This window comes from Phalacrocorax carbo, chromosome 12, assembly GCF_963921805.1.
Source record: "Phalacrocorax carbo chromosome 12, bPhaCar2.1, whole genome shotgun sequence".
Taxonomy (NCBI): Eukaryota; Metazoa; Chordata; class Aves; order Suliformes; family Phalacrocoracidae; genus Phalacrocorax; species Phalacrocorax carbo.
The window spans coordinates 18,406,314-18,429,835 of record NC_087524.1 but is presented as its reverse complement, the minus strand read 5'-3'; the positions used below and the strand labels follow the sequence as shown (position 1 = coordinate 18,429,835).

Here is a 23,522-nt window from a genome sequence, read left to right as displayed (position 1 = left end):
AAGATGGAATGAATGAAAGGGCAGCAAATGCAGCAGGCTTGTGGCAATGGATGGACATGGACATGGACATGGACATGGAATTGCAAGGCTGGAGCACTAATGGCAAGAGGGACTCTGTCCTGCTTTTCCCCTTGCAGACACCACCCTGACATGTACTCAGTGCTGCCCCATCCTCCCCATGCCGTGATCCTGCAATTCTGCTCTTTGCCAACACACTGAGCACCTAGAGCTGCAAGTGTAGGGGGGCTGCTGTGCCCTCTCTGTGCAAAAATGGGCCTCTTGGAAGGCTCATGTTTCCAGCCCAAGGCAGCAAGAGCCCCCAACCTCGCCACTCTGCCCTGGCCCTACTGAGGGAGGTAAGCAAGGCTGCTCACAAGGGAGGGCACCGAATCCTGCCTGGTGGGATCTGCGGGAGAGCTGGTGGCCTCTGCTGCCCACGCACCTGCACAGATGACACTGGCGTCCTCCATATGCCAGCAGTTGTGCACACCCCAGCCATTGTGCTCACACATCTGGAGGAAGGGCTCGTGCCCACTGCACAGCAAGTTGTCCAGGAAGATGGGCCCAGAGCCGGGGCCGAAGTGCGCGTTGCCCGGGGCACTGATGGCCTGGCCGCAGCCCAGCTGCCGGCACACCACCTGGGCATCTCTCACGTCCCACCAGTCATCACACACCGTCCCCCAGCTGCTGCTGTGGTACACCTCCACGCGGCCCTCACAGCCGTTCCTCCCGCCGGAGAGCCGCAGGCCCGCGCCTGGGGTGAGGCACATGGGTTAGGGTCCCTCCAGCCCGGCACCCTGCAGTCCCCAGGTGGGCCCCTACAGCAGGGAGCCTGCATGGCTGCTGCAAGGCCAAGGACGGGTCTGGTGGGTGCAAATTACCTCTTGAATACGACCAGCCTGTGGTGGACGCTGCAGCTACGGATGCAAGTAAGAATTTGGTGTCAATGAAAAAGGCTCTGAACACAGTCAGCACATGTCATGCACCCCAGATTAGCCCATCTTCCAGGAGCTCCCGTCCTATGGCACTTCACGTCATGCGGCGGTCTTTCTTTCAGCTGAAATGACCACTGTGACTCGTCTGTTTTGCTCAGCCCATCTGCTCTCCTGGTCAGGAACCACATGCCTATGGAGGTCTAACTTGCATTACAAAACATTTGATGCAGCAGCTCTCTCTTTTCTAGCCACATCCCCAATCCCAGAGCATCTCTAGGAAGCAGCTATGTCACCACATGTGCACAAACTGGAGGGGCGGATGCAGAACGATCCCCCATCACAGTCCCACCAGTCACCGTGAGAGGAAACCCCTGCCTGAACAGTTTCCTTCAGCAGCAATGGCTGCACAGGTCCTGGCCCCAAGCCACAGCCCCACAGTTCACCAGCTCCTCTCCATTCTCTGGTTGCACCCTCACTGTGGTCTTGGGTGCCAGGAATGGCCTAACTGGAGTGGCCTAACTGGGATGAGGGACTCCCTCCAGTGCAGTGAGGTCTGTGAAGGCAGATCAGGGGCACGAAGGAGATCAGTGGGTGACAGTGGACAGGGTTACCTGGAGTGCTCTCCTGTAGCGTGGTAGACGGTGGTGCTGTGGTGGTCGTCTCTGCTCGGGAGGTTGTCTCTCCTGTGGGGCTTGTTAGTGCTGTGGTGGTCGTCTCTAATGGGGAGGTTGTTCCCGCTGCGGGGATTGTTATTGCTGTGGTGTTTGTCATGGAAACCACGTGGCACCATGTCAGGTTCCCGCCAGCCCAGCACCCACAGTCTCCACCTCCCGGGCTGTTTTGGGGATTTGGCTGCGGTGACTGTGAGCTGGGGTGGTGCAGACCCAAAGGGAGTAGGGGAGGCCCGTGGCTCAGCAAAGACCCTGGGTGGGTGGAGGGCAGATGCACCATGTGCAGGGACCTGCTGGGGCGTCCGTGAAAGCTGCCTGTGCGCAGAGGCGCTCAGGGTACTGGGCCATTTTCAGAGAAACCTGTTGCACACCTGGAGCGTGGCCCGTCCCCTGAGGGAGACCACTCATGCACCGTGGATATGTTTGGGTCCATGGCACCTGACAGTGTGCCTGCAAGGGTGCTGGCCACCTTGGCTTGACATTGCAAAGCCACTACCGTGCCCTGGCATCAGAGCAGCAGCCTGCGTCCTGGGCTGCCCTGGCTGGCGGATGGGACAGAGGCAAGGGATTACTCCCATCCACTTGGCACTTGCTGCCCCAGAGCCAGGAGCCACGGGGTACGTGGCAGGGCAGGGCTCGGGCCTGTCACCACTGCAGCCACCCTTTGGCAGCAGCTCAGCTCCTCCCCAGCAGCAGCCCCCAAACCTCATGGCCCCTTGCCATGGGCAGAGACGAGCAGCAGCCCTGCGCCGGGTGGGCACAGGCCAGCACATCCTCCCTCCGCGCTTCTCGTGCTGGGCTGGGGCTCACTGCAAGGCTGGGAATAAGCTGGCTGGGCACCACTTACCTGTTGTGTAAGGCCATTCCGCAGGGGGGGTTGGTTGTGCACCTGCAAGGAAGAAGATGGAATGAATGAAAGGGCAGCAAATGCAGCAGGCTTGTGGCAATGGATGGACATGGACATGGACATGGACATGGAATTGCAAGGCTGGAGTACTAATGGCAAGAGGGACTCTGTCCTGCTTTTCCCCTTGCAGACACCACCCTGACATGTACTCAGTGCTGCCCCATCCTCCCCATGCCGTGATCCTGCAATTCTGCTCTTTGCCAACGCACTGAGCACCTAGAGCTGCAAGTGTAGGGGGGCTGCTGTGCCCTCTCTGTGCAAAAATGGGCCTCTTGGAAGGCTCATGTTTCCAGCCCAAGGCAGCAAGAGCCCCCAACCTCGCCACTCTGCCCTGGCCCTACTGAGGGAGGTAAGCAAGGCTGCTCACAAGGGAGGGCACCGAATCCTGCCTGGTGGGATCTGCGGGAGAGCTGGTGGCCTCTGCTGCCCACGCACCTGCACAGATGACACTGGCGTCCTCCATATGCCAGCAGTTGTGCACACCCCAGCCATTGTGCTCACACATCTGGAGGAAGGGCTCGTGCCCACTGCACAGCAAGTTGTCCAGGAAGATGGGCCCAGAGCCGGGGCCGAAGTGCGCGTTGCCCGGGGCACTGATGGCCTGGCCGCAGCCCAGCTGCCGGCACACCACCTGGGCATCTCTCACGTCCCACCAGTCATCACACACCGTCCCCCAGCTGCTGCTGTGGTACACCTCCACGCGGCCCTCACAGCCGTTCCTCCCGCCGGAGAGCCGCAGGCCCGCGCCTGGGGTGAGGCACATGGGTTAGGGTCCCTCCAGCCCGGCACCCTGCAGTCCCCAGGTGGGCCCCTACAGCAGGGAGCCTGCATGGCTGCTGCAAGGCCAAGGACGGGTCTGGTGGGTGCAAATTACCTCTTGAATACGACCAGCCTGTGGTGGACGCTGCAGCTACGGATGCAAGTAAGAATTTGGTGTCAATGAAAAAGGCTCTGAACACAGTCAGCACATGTCATGCACCCCAGATTAGCCCATCTTCCAGGAGCTCCCGTCCTATGGCACTTCACGTCATGCGGCGGTCTTTCTTTCAGCTGAAATGACCACTGTGACTCGTCTGTTTTGCTCAGCCCATCTGCTCTCCTGGTCAGGAACCACATGCCTATGGAGGTCTAACTTGCATTACAAAACATTTGATGCAGCAGCTCTCTCTTTTCTAGCCACATCCCCAATCCCAGAGCATCTCTAGGAAGCAGCTATGTCACCACATGTGCACAAACTGGAGGGGCGGATGCAGAATGATCCCCCATCACAGTCCCACCAGTCACCGTGAGAGGAAACCCCTGCCTGAACAGTTTCCTTCAGCAGCAATGGCTGCACAGGTCCTGGCCCCAAGCCACAGCCCCACAGTTCACCAGCTCCTCTCCATTCTCTGGTTGCACCCTCACTGTGGTCTTGGGTGCCAGGAATGGCCTAACTGGAGTGGCCTAACTGGGATGAGGGACTCCCTCCAGTGCAGTGAGGTCTGTGAAGGCAGATCAGGGGCATGAAGGAGATCAGTGGGTGACACTTGACTTGTAGGATTGCTGGCATCAGCAGAGGTTGTACATATCACTATCGCGGACAACCTTCTGCGGAAGCTCAGGTCATACCCAGGAGCAGCCTGGGCAGTGGTCTTGTTGTGGTTCTTGGTTCAGGCCAGCAGTGGATCAGGCTGCCATGAATTACCTGTTGAAAACAGCCAGCCTGTTGTAGGCATGTTGTGCCTGCTGGCATCTATTCTGTCCTTTTGCCCCGTCTTTCCTAATAGGTGCTTGCCTCGCCCAGGGTTAAATGCCAGTGAGGAAAGAGGTGATACGCACCGTTTTTCTTCCTTTCTTCCCGAACTCTAAATGAGCTGCATGTATTTTATGCAAAATTTCTACAGAAAATTTAGACAGCACGCTAAGCACGAACTATTTAAGCACAAAAGGAAATTCTTTATGAAACGCATAGTAGAAAAGCAGTGGAGAGATAATTAATTTCAGTATCTATGAAATCTTAGTAAAACTGTTTTAAGAAAACAGCATTAAATTTTTTTCACCTCGTTAATAGGAAGAAAAAGGCATTTTTTAAGAACACTTGTTTATGTATTTCTTCTATTCATTAAAGAACAAGGAGATATCGCAATTTGCATTGAGCACTCCTGAAACTTAGAATGTATAGCATAGCTTTCCTGCCCTCAACCTGCATCTTACTAGAAGTATGTATGTGTAGCACTTCTACATGATGTACAAAGCCTCTGCTGACCTGGGTCCAGAGCGGAGAAAGCAGAGCAGTGGCTCAGGGAGATCACCAAGGCTTCAGGAACAAAGGAAGATCCAGGTTGGACAGCCAAGATCATGACTTTTTCCTAAACTTTTGCTCATCGGGCTGCTACAGTGCAGCCATATAAAAATTACTAGGCAGACAAATTGAAATTCATGAGACAAAATGCACTACTGAAGGTCAACAAGCAGAGCACTACTTTGCTTAAAATAATGTCAGAATTAGGCCAAATGAATCCTTCAGAAAAACTACAGAATTTTAGAGAAAACAATAGCCATTCTTTATTTTTCTCTGTGGTTTATGCAATTTAACTAGATGCTGTCTTCTTCCTCTAAAATTTTTTAGCAGAATCTTGAGGACCCAGAGTCTACCTATCACAACCAAATCCTATAGTTTTTAAAAGTAATTTTAGTGGAAGAATTCCACTAAGTGTTCAAAAGAATGGACACTGCTCTCTTGTTATTAAACACTGGATAAGTCATCCAAAGCAAAACAAATCTAAGAAGTTCAGGATTTCTTCACTACACCTAATTCTTTGTTGTTAGACTACAAGAACAAAGAGCGTGTCCAAACGAAATTTGTTCCTATTTGTATGCATTTAACTTGCACTTCAAAGGGAGAAGCTACGAAAGTGCACCTTGACTTTCTTCAAATATCTGCTTGGTCATGAACATTTTTGTACCAGACTCACAGAATTTTTGAAAGGTGAAACAGCAAACCTGGCAAAAAGTCAGAATGGGATTGGGAAATTAAAGCTGATCTAAAACAGTTTTATTTGCTTTCATTCTTAGATCTTAGATCACTGCGAAAACATACTCATCAGCTGGTCATGTGTTTAGACAGGTAGCATCCTGCGTCAAAAATACAAAAGCTGAGATTATACAAATACAGCACTTACTGTGACCCAGGAGACAGAGGCAGGAGCTGGGGAATGAAGCCAAGAGCAGAGAGAACTGGAGCAGCAAGAGAGAGATGGCTTATCACTAGGCAAGCAGAGGACAGATGAAGGAAAATGGATTAGCTGGATGATGGCAATATAAATTATCATAATGATGCTTAAATAACTAGCTATAAAAATAGCCTGCAATTATTCTAGGATATACATAGAACTATTCATCTCAAAATCACCTAAGTTCCTTAGGAGATAGAAACCAATCATGTAAGGAAAAAGTCAATGACAAAAAAATTTGAACTAAAAACATTTCATGTCTTTCATTATTTTTAGATGTCCCTTGTTTATCCACAGTGCTAGACCATGAAAACTAACATCTTGTTGTATCTCATTAAATTGTACATAAGATCAAGAAGAATCAAATAATTCAAGCAATATTAAATATATAGTAGAGATATGTGTGCATATGCTCTGGAATAAACATACTTTAAAAAAAAAACACACCAAAAAAACCTCCAAAACATTCTTCCATAATTCTTAGATCAAATTTCTGGAACTGGAAGAACGATTCATTCATAACATACAGACACAAGTATCACAGGCACTAAGGCACTAAGACAAGCACTACCCTGTGGCAGAAAAATGAACTCCACCAAATTGTTTAAATCATTCTTATAATTCACTGTGATGATTAGTTAATAATTTTAGTAGAACAAAACTGTGCTATCTATCTCTTTCATCCAATTTCCCTTTTAGTCTTTTGCCCAAACCAATACCAACATGAATGTGATTTCTAGTCGCAGAATAAACAGAGAGGACCCCAATCAGTCTTCATATTTTTTTTATGCACCTTGGAACAAGTCTAAATGCTTTACCTGATTTGACCTCCAGGACTGCCGGACCTAACAAGAGTAGCCATGTCAAAATCATAGTGGTATCCATCTCATCAGGTGCTGTTGATAGAAAGGACCATCAGAATATATAGCCTGTTTTGGAAGGGGAGTGGCTATATAGATTTCTCTTTCTAAAGGAGAACAATGAAACAACCTCAATCCTATGATCTGAAACAAAAATATGTTTGATCTGTTATTCAAGATTTTGTAACTTCCTGGGTTTTGCACTAAGATAATATCTCAAGAGTAACATTTGCCACTGCCTGGAAGGAAATATTTATGCTATTATAGATTTCACAATCATCATGTTGAACAAAGAAAATGAGCTCCTATCCAAAGATACCTTTCAATTCTGGCTGATTAATCTCATTATCTTTCTTTTATGGGGAGATGCCTTAGCAGGTCTGGGGAAGGTAGTGGAATCTTGAAAAGTAAATGGATTTTAAACAGGGTTAAAATAATAAAAGAGCTTCGTAGCTTGGTTCTAACTTGTGAGGCAAGTCTCCCTGGGGAGCCATGAATTTCTTACAGGCTTGGCATACTCAAATAAAATAAGATAAGACCTGATGGCCCTGTTCAAGTATGATTGGGAGTGTCTGAACGTAACCTACCGGAACAGTGGCTGAAGATAACTGAGAGATACTTAATGGAGACAGCTGCATCCTATCAAAATTGCAAGCTCCACCACCCCATCCATTCCTCTGCCATCAGCAGCAGAGCCAACAACAAGAAGGTTAAGGCAGGAGGTGGCTGCAGCCTCTTGGTGGATTTAGGAACCAGTGGAGAGGTAATGTGGTAGAGATGTGAGGAGAGGAGGAGAGGTAACCAGTGGTCCTGGGCTGAGCTACCAGTCCAGGACCTCAAGAAAGAGAGCTGGAGTGGTAGCAAGAGGACCTGGCTTGAGAGAGGCATGAAATATTGCTTGCTAGTTTCCTTGCTTGAGAGCCACAGCTGTAAGCGGAGGGGAGATCATACCATAGTGTGTGAGTGATAACTTTGCCTTGCACGTGGGTAATTTGCTCCAGATAATTAAGGAGAGAGACTGAGCCAAGCCTTGCAAGCAAATCACTATAAGATACCTGAAGAACCTTGCAGTTGAAGTCAACACTTCCAGCCCCAATATGAACCCATTCCTTTTTGTCACTTTTAAGATCAAGTCAAAACTCTATTCACTGAGACACTGTTAGATTGCAAGAAATTGTCAAGAGAATTAGGGTCAGCTGATAACTTTTTGTGAAAACTGTGCAGAAAAATCAGTGGATTTTGTGCATTTTTAAGTAAATTACGTAGGTTGCAACTTAACTTTATTCTAAAATTTCCTTTGATCCTATGAAACATCAAATGGGGGAAAGTGTTCAAAGTTCTATTAAGAATCTTTCTTAACACATTTCTTGTTTAAATTTTGCATAGTGACAATTAGAGCTTGTTATTCTTTCAAGAATGAATCCAAAGCTTTTCCACAACATGGAATAATGCTTAAATCTCATTCATCACTCTCTTGCCAGAGTGGTTACTTTCCTGTGTTCCTGTGTTTTAACCATTTAACAAGGCTGATGACCATCCTAGCACTGAAGAGTCAGAATATTGTTCTACATCTGATTCATATTGCTACAGCCGTCATGGCTTGAATGGCATTATCAGCAGTTAAAATTTGTGGCACAATTTTTGCCATATACAAATTTATTGCCTCCAGGGGCAGTCATCAAGGATGAAGACTAAAGTTCAGGACCCCAAGGGAAAAATGACTTAGAAGGTCTTTCCACAAAGGCCAGCATTGTTGGAATGGCAGAAGGAAGTGCAAAACACAAAAGGCCAAAGATAATGTTGGAAGCCTTGCAAGTGGACATTATGATGGGTAAATATGTTTCTTTGTTATACAAACAACCTCATTCGCACATGGATGAGGAAATGTACACAACACCTGGTATTCATTATTCATATTCTTCTGGTTTTGACATTTTGGCAAGAAGCAGAAAAAATCCAGTATATTTGACTGACCAATCGATCAGTGCAATCAGTGAAGCAAAAGTGATGGATAGCGATTCTTCTCCAAACTCCTGTAATAACTGAAAAGTGTGGGGAGGAAGCGGAACATGAAAGTGACTCCCAGATGGTTCAAGTGAAAAAAAGCATTTCAAACTGTCTAGGTAAATGAACAACACTGATTAATTAATTCTTCACTAATTAATTCTTTATTACAAACTTTAGAGATCCAGATATCTCTAGACATCTTGATCATCAGACAATCCTGCAGAGTAGGAATAGATAAATGCTATGTTCCAATTAATTTTAATTAATTAATTAATGCAAATACCATACAGCACATGTTTTCCCATTGATTAGGTAAGTTTCTTGCAGTAATACATTTTTGCTCTTTAGAACTTCTTCTGGCAGCTTGAAATGTTTCTCAGCACATTATTCTGTGAAAGAAACTCCACCAAGCTCTAAAACCACTTTCTTTTCTACTGACTATTGCTAGGAGAGTTCTGCAGACATACTGGCTTTTGTGAGGTTCAAGTGAAAACCATTGAAAAGACATAGATTAATCAGCTTTCATCCATGACTATAAGAAAGTATCTAGCCTAGAATGAGGGTATCCACAGACTTCTGGACAAAGAAATGATAGTCTGAATCCATGTGTTAAGACGCAGTGAGACAGCTACATCTGATTTATCAGGTTCCTTGACGGCCTCTTGGTCTCTGTTGCGTTTGTCATGTGAAGCATGTAATTGCAAATCTATCTGCATTTGTTTAAGGGTGAGGATGCAAGTGGATCAGAACTGTCTAAGACTGAGTCAAATCCACTGGATTTATGATAGAAACTTTCCTGAATGTGGTGGGGCAGGACGTGGGCAGGAAGGTTCCTGGCAGAGACACCATTCACCAGGTACGTGTACCTCTTTCCTCATTACCAAATCCAGTTTTCTTGAATCCTGCATTTCTGTAATACTTGTGGATCCAGGAAGGTGGCAGAAAACAAGGACGATGATTCTGAGACACCAACTATTTAAATAGTTTAGAGGTGTTTTCTATAGCAAAGTTTAATAGGGAAACCATTTCTACCTTGCATTCTGATACAACCTTGGTATATCTCCAAGTGGGACCCCTGGCACTGATATAGTATGGGAAGACAGGTCTGAACAATACAGGCATGTTGCAGACTGGAGTCACCAACATCCTAGGTCTTTCTGCTTGTCTGATTACAATAATATTCAGAGACTAGGAGAAGAAGTGCCATCAAGCTATGCCCTGAAAAATGGTGGGGTAGCAACACTGCAGCAACAAGGTGCCAGCAGGGGCAGGAGAGAAAACAGCAAGTCTGGGAAGAGCAGAAGGGAAGGTCCTCCTGTAATGAGGTAGGAAAGCCCAGGTCCAGGAAAGTCTTCACTGTGCTGAACGGGCTATTGGATTCCTCCGAGCCTGGACAATCTCCGATCCACACAACAGGACCAGATGAAAGGCAGATCAGCCTCCCAGATTGCTCTGCCCTTTGAAAGTGGCTGTAGGCAGAGAGGAGGGGAGGACCCTCCTCAATCCTTGTTCCTCATGTGTGCACAACAAAATTCACTTCCACTTTCTGTCAGCAATGCCAGTCCTTCCTTGTATGGTCCCTTCTCCACAACATGGAGAGGTGACGAGAAGCCTGCATGGAGTCACCAGCAAAATGCAGCTTGCAGGAAGAGATGGTACAGGCTGTAATGATGATTCCTGTCAGAGCTACCCGCATCCTCCTCATCAGGTCAGGATATCACCCTAGAGTATAGCTCACCTTCCTTACACGTCACTACTTTGCCTCTGGCTCACTTCACACATAGTGTATTATACTGTTCCCAATGATCTTTCCTCTTTCACAGCTGGCTAGAAAACAGGAAAGTCTGAAGGAGAACGTTTCTCAGTCAAATACCAGTGACCTTTCCACCTGTAGTATGTGGCCTTCTCCAGACAGATTCTTCCTTTATTATTGTTTTTATTTTGTTTTAACACAGGGAGAGGAGACCTGACACACTTCCTTATGGCAACTTACGTACATGCTCTCCCCCATGCATTACAGGTGTAGAAATGCGTAAGAACATGAGCACAAGCGTTGCTTGGCAAAGTCACTTTGTCAGAAAACATGTTCTCCAAACTGATGATGCAGTAGTTGGGAGTCCAGACACATAGACAGTACGTGTCCAAGTACACAAAAAGTATTGCTCAAAACCCATTTTCTTTTCTGTTTCTTTTTTTAAATTACACATTTACGTAAGAGATTTGATTATATTCACCCTCTATACAAAATCTTATAAATGGACTACATTTTCTCAGAGAAACATGGAAATGTGAAGAACCATACCCCCCAAAATAAGGAAAGCTGTACAGGAGCAATTCTTTATGTGCAGCTCCTGTGCATTTTTGCTTATGGCTCATTACTGAGATATTTTGCTGCAAAGAAATATTTTTCTTTGATTACTTTCCAGCGTATCTTATGATGCCATACAGATATTTTATCTGCATATCAGCAATGGCAAAATAAGTCAGTTCTTCTTTCTCAAGTCACCTAAATCAGTCTTCTCAGACAGACACTCAACTGGGAGCTCAGCTGACATCCTCTGACATGTCCAGCATTGAAGATGGTAGCTTATTTGGATGCTGAGATGGAACAATCAACCTTTCTTTAGACCTTTGGTGTATATGGACTTGAGCATTTTAAAGCCAGGCTCCTTTATCAGTTCAGTTCATGGTAACACTGGGTTTTACCTTAGTATAGTACATTCTTCAAACAAAGTCTGAATGGTGGAATAGTCAGTTAAGAGTTACTCTCTTCACAGATTGCAAAACCAAATCATGAAGCAGATGGTTGGTGAAAATATTCTTCCACCTGCAAGCGTTGGATTGCCCCTCACATTATCTGGTACAGGATGGGTTCCTGCAGTTTACGCTTTAAAATATATCCTCCCACAGTAAGAACAGCAGCTGCCAGCACCACGGCAGCCAGAGCCAGAGGAATGTGGGAGCTGGCAGCAGGCACTGAGCTCTGAGACTCCTCTTTCGCCTGGGTGTCAGAGGTCAGCTCTGTGCATAAAAGAGAAAGCGAGAGGCTTACATTTTTTTTCATGAGCTAGTTAATCTCAAAGGCAATTAGACAAGGAGAACTTGAATTAAAGTGTTGCAATGTGGATCTGAGAAGAAACCAAATTGCTTTATTGCACATTGTTTCACAAATGATCCTGTGGCCATGCCAAACAAGTAAAGATTATGGCACAAAATTAAAGAGCAACGAAGAATTTGCAGTGGTTACACTCTAAGGCCATAAGATGCTTTTTTCTGATAGTGGAACAGCAGCTACAGGACACTGGGAAACATTTCCAAGGGGACCTACAGATTGCTTGCTAGTAAATAAAAGACACACCAATCAGGCACAGACAGCTTTGAAAAATTAATGTAAATCCTGCAGGGAGATGAGTTACATCTCATCCCTCTTCCCACAGAACTGAATCTATTGCCATTTGATATGTGCAGGACAAATAATGGGTCTAAACTATGATAGAGAGGAAATAGCTTTAAGCATTATAAAACAATTTTATAAAAAGTAATTTAAAAAAATTCCCATAAGAATTATAGGAGAGTTATGGATAAACTAGCAAAGGCATATTTCAGAGCTGGACTTCATGTCCAAACTGACACGCAAACATGCAGTAATATAGAGTCTTATGTTATTTAAGTTATCTAAACTTACCAGCATTCCTGTTCTCAGAGTGAGCTTCCCAAAGTTGAACAGCTCCAGTAACAACTCTCACTTTTTCCTGGGAAGAACCTGCATTCCTCTTGAACTGACTAACAGAGCCGTGATAGCAGTGGGAAGACGAGTCATTGTACCTGCAAACCACAAGCCCATGCTGCAGGTAAACTGATGGGTATCGATTAACAAACAAAAAAGCATTAAATGCAAAAATCTCTGTATGGTGAATAGTAAGAAGAGTAGGTAGGATCCTTACTGCATCCGGAAAGATATAAAATTAACAGATTAACTATTGTGAATAGAAACACTATTACAGTACCTCTGTGTAATATGTTTCTTATACTATTACCAGAAGGTAATAGTATAAGAGAACTTAGGATTTTTTTTTAAAAAGTGTATTTTTAGCAAGAAGAGAAATAAAGAAACAAAATTAAGTAAGAGTTGCATTGATTTCTACCACAATAATGTACACAGCACAGACATTTCATAGCTCAACAAAGTTCCTGTAAACATGAGTAGCTGAAAAATAACTAGTGGTTCTGCTGGATTCTGTGCTTCAGGTAAGGACCTATTTTGCAAAAAGGCCCCTGCAGGTTGTTGCAGAAGCAGAAAGGGCCATTTCTACTCTGGAAGGGCAAAACTAATTCTACTTCACTTTTTTTTTTTTGGACAATGAACATGCTGTATAGTCCTTTGATGTTTGTAGAGTACCTTGCTTGAGGAATCTCGACACCTGACAGAGATCTCCAGATGTTTCACAGCACAAGTTGCTAGGTCAACTTTCCTGTCAATGAGTTTAACTTCCTGACGATTACTAGCCTTAGAAGCTACCTAACTTAGATCCTAGTCATTCTGGTTTAATTTAAGCACCATGAAAAAAAGATCATAATAATTCACCCACATCTGTTACCCCAGAGTATTTCAAAGTTATCATTAATTATCTTCATGCCTCAAAAAAAAAAATCCATTGTTCTAATTTCCCTAATAAAGACCCTAAGGATTTTAAGTCCTCTCATTCTTAGTTTATTTTATACTGCAGTAATATCCCAACACACCTGATACTTACAGATTAATATTATTGATTTTAGATTCAGTAAATACATCTGCTTTTGACACAGTTCCTTGTCACATGAATAAAAATTAACTGGGAAATGATCAGAATCTATTTGCCCCATCTCCCTGGTGAGTGTCCTGCTCACAAAGGTAGAGCATCGTTGTGTCCTGCTTAGTCAATATGTGTTTTTATAAATAAAATTAAAAGAAACGCCGACAGGAGGAAAGCCTTAAGATTCATAAGAAGTGTGAAAGGGAGGACATTCACCCAGCAGGCAGGAGGCACTCTATTGCTTCGTTAGCCTGTCACAAGCCTGACTTCCAGCTTAGCAGTAGGTTATGATGCTGCTAAGAGTACTAATGTGAACACTCTCCCAAGAGGCAGAGAGATTCAAATCCCATCAAGCACAGAAGGGAAATAAATTAGCATGAGCCTGGCATTCCTGGAACAAAACAGGATCCTTTTATCCTTCTAGATCACTGTCAGTTTTGCATTCCTTACAAGAGTCCACAACTTCAATGTAAAAAAGGCACATTTTGTATCAAATTAACAAAATGGTTTAGGTTTTTAGAATAGCAAGAAAAGGCTAATGAATTTCCTTTCTTTTCAAACAGACTGTTTTGTATTCTAGTTATGATGCTGCATGAAACTATTTGCAAAACTCTAATTCTAAAGTATGGAAATGTAGAGCTATTGACATCCCTACATTTCATGCACCTATTTCAGAAACAAATTCAGACCTCAGTTTCCACACTGCCTCCTTGAGTGAAATCTCAGTGCTTGACTGCAACTTCTGAATGGCATTTCTTTGTATAATATATCATATTATATTATATCATATCATGTCTTGTCTTATCTTATTACATTATATTACATTATATTACATTATAGTCATGCTTTGCAAAAAAAGTCTTTCTTAGAAGTATATTTGTATTGAGAATTGCAAACAATGTACACTGGCCCTAAATCACCTCTTTTGTAAGTGAAGATCTTTCAGAACAAGGCATTGAGATAGTTTTTAAATAATTCTTTAGAAATTTCTTACCCACTTCTGATCTCTTCATAAGTCAATATTCTAAAATGGCTAGGATCAGGTGATGCCACACATCAACCACCACCAGATTTGGGTCAGAGCTGTGAAGAGAAGCTTGAAGGAACAAATTCTGATCCAGACCAATGTAGTATGGAAAGTCATGCACTGGCCACAGGAAAGATGAGGAATTGCAGAATGTCAGGTTCCCATTGTATCTGCCCTAGGGAGTTTCACTGACACTAATGATGTCATCAGCAATGTACATTACTTGCACTTGGGTGTTCTGGAGCATTTTGCAGTTGATGTACAAGTGAAGGTCCTTCTGCTTCTTGATGATGTAACCAGAAGCAGGCACTTTTATCAAGTTGGAGTAGGTGATCGTTTCATTGTTGCCCTCTTTGACACATTAGATGAGTACAAAATTATCACATGTAGTTATGTTCACAACTTGTACTATAAACTTCTCTATGTGTGAGGTCCTAGTATTAGCCAGAAGAAACATGTCGTGCTTAGAAGTCCCAAGCATCTTGGATGGGATTGTTCACTTAATTCTCTCCTATACTTTGTTCTGTAGAACATCACTGAAATAGATACAGGGTTGACCTGAAGCCTGAAAGGATAAGTAGGAATGTTTAACAAACCTTAGCCTCCAGAAACACATGCTTCTTTCCTGTGTTTTGAATACCTATGGGCTACAACACCCCTTGCAATTCATGACAACTTTCTAAAGGTCTACATAAATTTCCATGCCCAGACTTGGACAGCTCTCCAAAATATATATACACCAACCTGTCTGGGGTAATGGGTCAGTTTTGAAGGGCTGAACAAACAAAAGACTAAGATACTGCACTCACACAATTCCCATGTAATATTTATAATTCATTTATAAGCATGGGAAATATGCTTGGAAAGTGTGGTTGTAGTTGATGTTTGAGACCCATTTATTGACCAAGCAGGAATTTGTTTATTTATTGAATACTTTGAAATCTGAGCATAATGCGGAAATTATTTGTACTTGTATTTGCCACAAACAATCTGCATTATCTGGATAATTTAAAGAATAAGAAGGACTCTGAAGTGTTCTTGAGGAAGTAAGAAGTAAGCCACCACAAATATATTTTCTAGCTGAAAATAAAAATAAATTAAAATATAGATGTGATTCATTTAGATTTACTTCTGACCAAATCAAAATACAATTTTTGTATCCAAGCCAAGGTTAAATCTCCAGAGAAAGTGAATAGTTATGTTCTTCTCCATCAGGCTACAAGTGTGATGATCTATTCAGAGAACTCTGACTCTCTCTTGCTATTTTGCATTTGGTAGGCTTCAGGCAAACATATGTATGACAGAAAGTAAGAGGTGCTGGCCCAAATAACATAAAAGCTAGAGAAGAAAGAAGAGATTTCCCACATAATCAACACAGCCTTAAACCCCACCCCACCCTGCCCCCAGCAACAGAATCTGACAGACAGAGGAGCAGTATGTTGGATTTAAACAGTTAATATCAATAATGTTTTTTTCCCCAAAAGTATTACAATGTGCAAATGATACAGCTCCAACCTATAAAGTAGTAACTAATACACCTCCAAAGTAACACACTGGAAAGACGAAAAAAGCAGACACACCTGGAGTAGTCAATGGGGGAGGGGGAACAGTGGTTGTGGTTGTTGCATGTTAGGAGAGGAAGAGAAAGGAGCAGGTGAGGAACTTGTGGATGAAGGATCACTGCTGGGTTTTCTCCCAGGACTGGGATGTTGGTGCCACCCTGTCACGTGGGCGATGGAGAGCTTGGGGGTCTCAGCAGGGTGGTCTTCCATGGTGGGAACAATAAAAACCACAATCTTTGAACGCATCTCCAACACATAACCTAATTGTGGCCAACAAGGACCACTTTTTGAAAGCAGACTAGTATTTAGGAAGGAAAAGCAATGGTACCTGAGCACACAACACCAGCATCTTCCTGGTAGCCATAGTTGTGGACTCCCCAGCCACCGTGGCTGCACTGAAAGAGGAAAGGCTCACTCCCTGTGCAGTGCACATCGTCACAGAATCACAGAATCACTGAATAGTGGGGTTGGAAGGGACCTCTGGAGATCATCCCGTCCAACCCCCTGCTTGAGTAGGCACACATAGAGCAGGGGGCACAGGACCGCGTCCAGGCGGGGTGTGAATGTCTCCAGGGAAGGGACCCCACAGCCTCTCTGGGCAGCCTGTGCCCCTGCTCTGGCACCCGCACAGGGCAGGAGTGTTTTCTCATATTGAGGTGGAACTTCCCATGTTCCAGCTTGTGCCCATTGCCCCTTGTCCTGTCACTGGGTACCACTGTCAGACTAAATTGAATAGTTCGGATTTTTGACTAATATTTAAATTTTCTGTGGTAATTCTTAGTGTGTATTTGCCAGCAATAATGGACAGAAAGTGTGGGAGCTAAATAAACCAAGCACTGGACAGACTTATTGTCATCATAATAAAAAGAAACCGTCAAAGTTAAAAGAAAGATGTGACTGCGTGGGAATAATGTAGAATATTTGTGGTACTTCCTTAAATCTGTGCTTCTAATTTGAAATACCCACAGTATTTTCAGTTTTTGAACATGTCGTTTATCTGCAACTGTATTTTTTTTTCTGTAAACATAAATGCATAGTGAAAAACATGTAAAACAAATATAAAGAAAACGTGCATAAGGCATGCATTTCATATCTAATAGGAAAAATGTATTCATGATTTTAACATGAAAATAAAGTAGTGACATGCGTAACAATGGTCCATGGTCTGACACAGCATTTTAGATGTATTGTGCATTTCTCAAGCCTTTTTTATTTTGAGTAGCACATGCAAAATACTTGGTAATTCCCACACATTCAAAAAGTGACTTTATAGAGTGAGGCAGATATCAGAATTTAACGTAAAATGAACAGCAAACAGCGATCACTATATAAACTCCTCCTTCACTTCCAGGCTAGGTCATGTAAACTCTGTTGGGCTTCGTGATTAAAATACATATTCTTGTAGTAGGGGAAACTTTTTGGAAAGCCACAGTAACTTCCAGTAAGTAATGGTTCATGCATTCTTCAAAATTGCACAGCTTGATTAAAAACAAACAAAACCCCCCAATTCTCCCTTCAACCCACCCCAACTGAAGTGCTTTTCTTTAAGAAGTGATGTATAAAGCCATGGGCTTCTTTGTCTTATTATTTTATTTTTCTAAATGTCTTTTATTCTGATTTCCTTGGCTTAGTTTTTGTGTCTGTGTTTTCTATTGTTATAATTCAAGCATTTAGTACTGTCTTTTTGAAAGTAGCGGGCATAATACGCAACACGCTCTATAATCTTCATATCCCCAGGGATATAATGAATGTTGTTTCCTTATTTATATCTGCAAAGAACAGTGAACAGACAGGAGTCCCAGTTAGAAGAAATGCCTAGCAGGAGCATAACACTTCAGATCGCTGAAAGAGGAGTGACAGTTATGCCTTTTGTTTTTTTTCTTGCCTTACTCTTACAAGTGCTTGTGCCTGAATTAAAGCAGGGAAGTCACTGTTCCAGAACAAATTGAGAGCCTGGCAGGCATGATCAACTCAAGAGGTATTTGCTGGGAATAGTAAATCCAAGAATCCATCCATGTAAAATATCAGTAGTATTCAGAAAGTCCTCAGTGATACTAAATATTGGTTTCTGAGAAAACCCAATACTGTTCTCATTTTCATGTATAAATCACAGAATCATAGAATCATTTGGGTTGGAAAAGACCTCTAGGATCATCAAATCTAACCGTCAGCGCAACAATACCGTGTCTCCTAAACCATGTCCCAAAGTGCCACGTCTACACGTCTTTTAAATACCTCCAGGGACGGCAACTCCACCAGCTCTCTGGGCAACCTGTTCCAATGACTGACCACTCTTGCAGTAAAGAAATTTTTCCTAATACCCAATCTAAACCTCCCATGATGCAGCTTGAGGCCATTTCCTCTCGTCCTATCACTTGTTATTTGGGAGAAGAGACCAACACCCAGCTCGCTACAACCTCCTTTCAGGTAGTTGTAGAGAGTGATAAGGTCTCCCCTCAGCCTCCTCTTCTCCAGGCTAAACCCCTCCAGCTCCCTCAACCTCTCCTCATAAGACTTGCTCTCTAGACCCTTCACCAGCTTGGTTGCCCTTCTCTGGACATGCTCCAGCACCTCAAGGGCCTTCTTGTCCTGAGGGGCCCAAAACTGAGCCCAGCATTCGAGGTGGGGCCTCCCCAGTGCCGAGCACAGGGGCCCCATCCCTGCCCGGCTCCTGCTGGCCACAGTATTGCCCCAAGCCTGGAGCATTGCCTGGGGTTGGTGTGACCCAAGGGCAGGACCGGGCACTTGGCCTTGTTGAATCCCACAGAGTTGGCCTCAGCCCATCAATCCAGCCTGTCCAGATCACTCTGCAGAGCCTTCTCACCCTCAAGCAGATCAACACTCCTGCCCAACTTGGTGTCATCTGCAAACTCACTGAGGATGCACTTGACTTTCAGCAGTATTGTCATGGTAGTATTTTTTTATTTGTTTTAAACTATGCTACAAGATGCTAATGCAGAACAGTTAGAGCCATATTAATTTCATTGCACTAAATTTGCTTCAACATAAAAAATAGTTAATCATTATATTGATGCGTTCATATTTTTAATAAGACAACAGGATGCTATCCAATTTCAGTCTGTCTTCTAATCTTTGCACAAATTTGATTATAATAATGTATGAGTTAAATGTATGGAACCAGTGTAGAGGAGTAAGACATCCCCTTTTTCCTACCTTTTTTTTGGAAGAGTGTTCTTTAAAGATTTTAAGTGGTTTACTTGAGGTGGCATCCAGGAGTTTTGTGTTTAAGAGGAATGACTACAGCAAGTTCTTGGTGGTACTCCTCTTGTCAAGAGATGCTAATAAAACAGAGCATCGGAATTTATACTCTGCACCTGCAAAAGGGTGAGGCTTCCAAGGTTGGTCTGGCCCATGCTATGTCTGATTTCTTATACAACATTTTTATGACTACTTGATCTTTACAGAATGATTATATATGAATGGTAAAGTTTAAATTTCCTTGATAATTTGTACTACTGTCCTTATTATAAATTATCTCATCTGTAAGTGCAGGTTCAGTGTTACCTTTGGAACCAGATTTGTGCATCTACATATTTCTTTACCGCCATCATCCCAGTTTTATTTATTTACTGCTTGTAACTAATGACTTAATTGAGCAGACTGTAACACATCACAAGGTAAGGCAGCAAAGTCATAGCAAACTTTCTGATAAATCCTTTAGCAAAGAGCCCTGGCCTCATAAATATTTATATTTCTGATGGTTTCCACTTGAAATTACAGGCTTGTTTCCCTTCTGCTTGTACACAAAAAGCACATCATAAATGGGATTATGTCAGGTATCAAAAGTAAATTAACACCAGCTGTTTGTAACATACCCTGAATGGACATCATCTGGGGGTCTCTGTCAAGCTTGCTCTGCTTTACCAATATCTTCCCTCAATCCACTGCTATGCTCCTTGGTTAAATTTGCCAACAAGACTTCCTTCAAGATTACAAAGTTTATAAAAAAAGAAAGAAGTATGTGTTGAAGTAAAATCAAAAGTCCAGTTGAAATGGTTTCCTCAGTTGTTCTATGCAAAGTCCTAATGAAGTTATAGGTTGCTTAGGGCACAAAAGCCCATAATCCTGTCCTGTTAATCTGTTTGCTGGAGTCCCTGTATTGCGCTTCTACTGTTTCTCCTCATCTAATGTGGAGAAATACAAGCCAGCTAGAAACAGACCAAAGGTTGGTCTAACATTCTATTTGTTACACTTCATCCAGGCTGTACCTACATGTTCATTTTGGCTATGATACAAACGGCAACCAAACAGTAATAGCTGACATAACTTATGATTCCTGCTGGTGTATGACAACCCTCCTCCTGCAGAAAAGCACAGCTTGGGTCTAGAGACAAAGGGAATAAAGAGTCCTCTTTCTGCAAAGGTTCACAGTGCTAGAATAGAGGAAGGAAAGACAAAAGGCCGGAGTCCAGAAACAGAATAAAAAGCTGTCAAAGCAGTCACTGAGAAGAACAAACAAACTGGAAGACAACGGTAAATACAACTGATTGTATTCACATGTTAATAAAGAAATGTAAGCCTGAACATTGCTATTCACAGCTCTACTGTTCCTCACTTCCTGTCAAAAGCAAAAACAGTGCTGTGTGCTCAGTGGAGTGATCACACACTGTCATTGGGAAGGGGCTATGGGGTCACAATCCTGCCTTTAAATTCTTGAAAAATAAAACCTTTGTACAGACCAAAAATCCCAAGCAGCTGGAAAGCAGTTTTGCAGAAAAGGACCTTGGCGTCCTGGTGAATGAATTGACTATGAGCCAGCAATGTGCCCTTGTAGCAAAGATGGCCAGTGGCATCCTGGTGCTGCGTTAAGAGGAGTGTGGCCAGCAGGTCAAGGGAGGTGATCCTCCCCCTCTACTCAGCACTGGTGAGACACACCTGGGATGCAGGTTCCTGTTCTGGGATCCCTAGTACAAGATGGACATGGACATACTGGAGCAAGTCTAGCAAAGGCCCCTAAGGTGATTAAGGGACTGGAGCATCTCTCATATGAGAAGAGGCCCATAGAAAAGAAGGCTCAGGAGGATGTCATCAATGTGTACAAATACCTGATGGGACAGAGTAAAGACAGGCTCTTCTCAGTGGTGTCTTGTGGCAGGATAAGAAACAATAGGCATGAGTTGAAGTACATTAAATTCCATTTAAACATAAGAAAAAAGAATTTCACTGTGAGGATGGTCAAGTGGTGGAGTAGGTTGCCCAGTGAGGATATAGATTCCTCTGTTCTTCAAGATATTCAAACCCAGCTAGACACGGTCCTAAGAAACCTGCTTTCTCCAACCCTGCTTTGAGCACGGGTATGGAGTAGAGGATCTCTGGATCATCCAGCCTTCACTGGTTTGTGACACTATGAATAGAAAATTTATGGATGATGTCAAGGAGGTTCAAGAACAGAGAAGGACTAAATGAGCTGTGGTTACATTTATCCACAAAAATTAAATCTGCTAACATGGTTCTTTAATACAAACTTAGCTGTCAGAGTTCTTGCCAGGCCCCACCAATTCCAGCTTCCTTGTTCCTAACACAGTTGTAATTTTTAGTGGCATTTAGAACTGCTAAAGGCTATAGAAAAGTTTGCCATCTCCCTTGATCAATCATTTTCTTTCAGTTTGAGAAAGAAAAAAATTAGAAGATTTTACTTACGGTAACATTCTGTGTTCTAGATCCATGGACTGGTTTTCTGCCATGTGCTTTTTGTGGGAGGGACCTTGAACACATCAGTCTTCACACTGATGCTTTGTATCTGTCCAGGAATGCTCTGCAAGACTCATGTTCTTAGATATGTTCCTGTTCATTTAATGTTGTACACAGATGGGTAATACCACATCAGGAGACCACCCAGTATTTCTCAGACTTTTACTCTTGTCATGCTTTGCTTTGTCCCTACAACAGGAGAAAAGTTCATAGAATCATAGAAACATAGAATGGTTTGGGTTGGAAAGGACCTTAAAAATCATCTAGTTCCAACTCCCATGCCATGGGCAGGGACACCTTTCACTAGACCAGATTGCTCAAAGCCCCATCCAACCTGGCCTTGAACACTTCAGGGGATGTGGCATCTACAACTATTCTGGCCAACTTGTGCCTGTGCCTCAACACCCTCAGACTGAAGAATTTCTTCCTTATATATAATGTAAATCTACCCTCTTTCAATTTAAAGCTATTACCCCTTGTCCTGTCATTACATGCCCTTGTAGAAAGTCCCTCTCGGCCTTTCTTGTAGGCCCCCTTCAAGTACTGGAAGGCTGCTATAAGGTCTCCCACAGCCTTCTCTTCTCTGGGCTGAACAACTCTAACTCTCTCAGCCTGTCTTCATAGATGATGTGCTCCAGCCCTCTGATAATCTTTGTGGCTGTCCTCCAAACTCACTCCAACAGGTCCATGTCCTTCTATGTTGGGGGCTCCAGAGCTGAACACAGCACTCCAGATGAGGTCTCACCAGAGCGGAGTAGAGGGGAGAATCACCTCCCTCGACTGGCTGGCCACACTCCTTTTTATGCAGCTCAGGATATGGTTGGCATTCTGGACTGAAATGCACATTGCCAGGTCATGTTGAGCTTCTTGTCAAACAACCCCAAAGTCCTCTCTCCTCAGGGCTGCTCTCAATCCATTCTCTGCTCAGCCTGTATTTGTGCTTGGGATTGCCCTGACTACGTGCAGGACCTTGCACTTGACCTTGTTGAACTTCATGAGATTCGCACAGGCCCACCTCTCAAGCCTGTCAAGGTCCCTCTAAATGGTATCCCTTCCCTCCAGCATGTTGATTGCACCGCACAGCTTGGTGGTGTTGGCAAACTTGCTGAGGGTGCACTCAATCCCACTGTCCATGTCACCAACAAAGATGTTAAACAATGCCTATCCCAATGCCGACCCCTGAGGAATGCTGCTCATCACTGGTCTCCACTTGGACATCGAGCCATTGACCGCAACTCTTTCTTTGAGTGCAACCATCCAGCCAATTCCTTATCTACCAAGTGCTCCATCCATCAAATCCATGTCTCTCCAATTTGGAGGTCAGGCATTGGAACAGGCTGCCCAGAGAGGTGGTGGAGTCACCATCCCTGGAGGTGTTCAAAAAACATGTAGATGTGGCACTTTGGAACATGGTTTAGGAGGCCTGGGGTGTTGGGTTGATGGTTGGACCTGATGATCCTAGAGGTCTTTCCCAACCTTAATGATTCTATGATTTAAAGTAGGACTAGATGGTTGTTTGTCATATTTCTTAACATTTCTTAATACTTTTCTTTGCATTTCTTCCTTGCACTGATCAAAGATCTGAAAGGATCGAGCAGTTTGACTTAGGCATGTATAGTTTTAATAGTTAAAATCTGCACCAAAGAAAAAATAATCAATTAAAAATCTTCAGTCTAATACCCAGTGCAACATGATCTAGTTTTCTAAGCTGTATATTTTATTTTCTCTGAATCACAAATGTAGCAAGATGGAATGCAAAGTGCAGTATGTACCATTTCCTTTTTTCTTTCTTTTTTTTCCCCACTTAACTGGGTAGGTAATTTCTGCCAGTGTGCT

At 43.6% G+C, this 23,522-nt stretch overlaps 1 protein-coding gene across 1 annotated transcript in view; it reads right to left on the bottom strand.

The window, feature by feature from the left end:
• The window catches only part of LOC104047607 (deleted in malignant brain tumors 1 protein), a 55,928-nt gene extending 52,652 nt beyond the window's left edge, over positions 1-3,276 (bottom strand). The window contains exons 1-4 of the mRNA XM_064464483.1: positions 2,949-3,276; positions 2,893-2,898; positions 2,268-2,285; positions 443-754 (exon numbers count right to left, since the gene is read on the bottom strand). Of these exons, the coding sequence (XP_064320553.1) occupies positions 443-754; positions 2,268-2,285; positions 2,893-2,898; positions 2,949-3,276 (664 nt within the window). The remainder of the gene's footprint in view (positions 1-442; positions 755-2,267; positions 2,286-2,892; positions 2,899-2,948) is intronic.
• Positions 3,277-23,522: the final 20,246 nt, after the last annotated feature.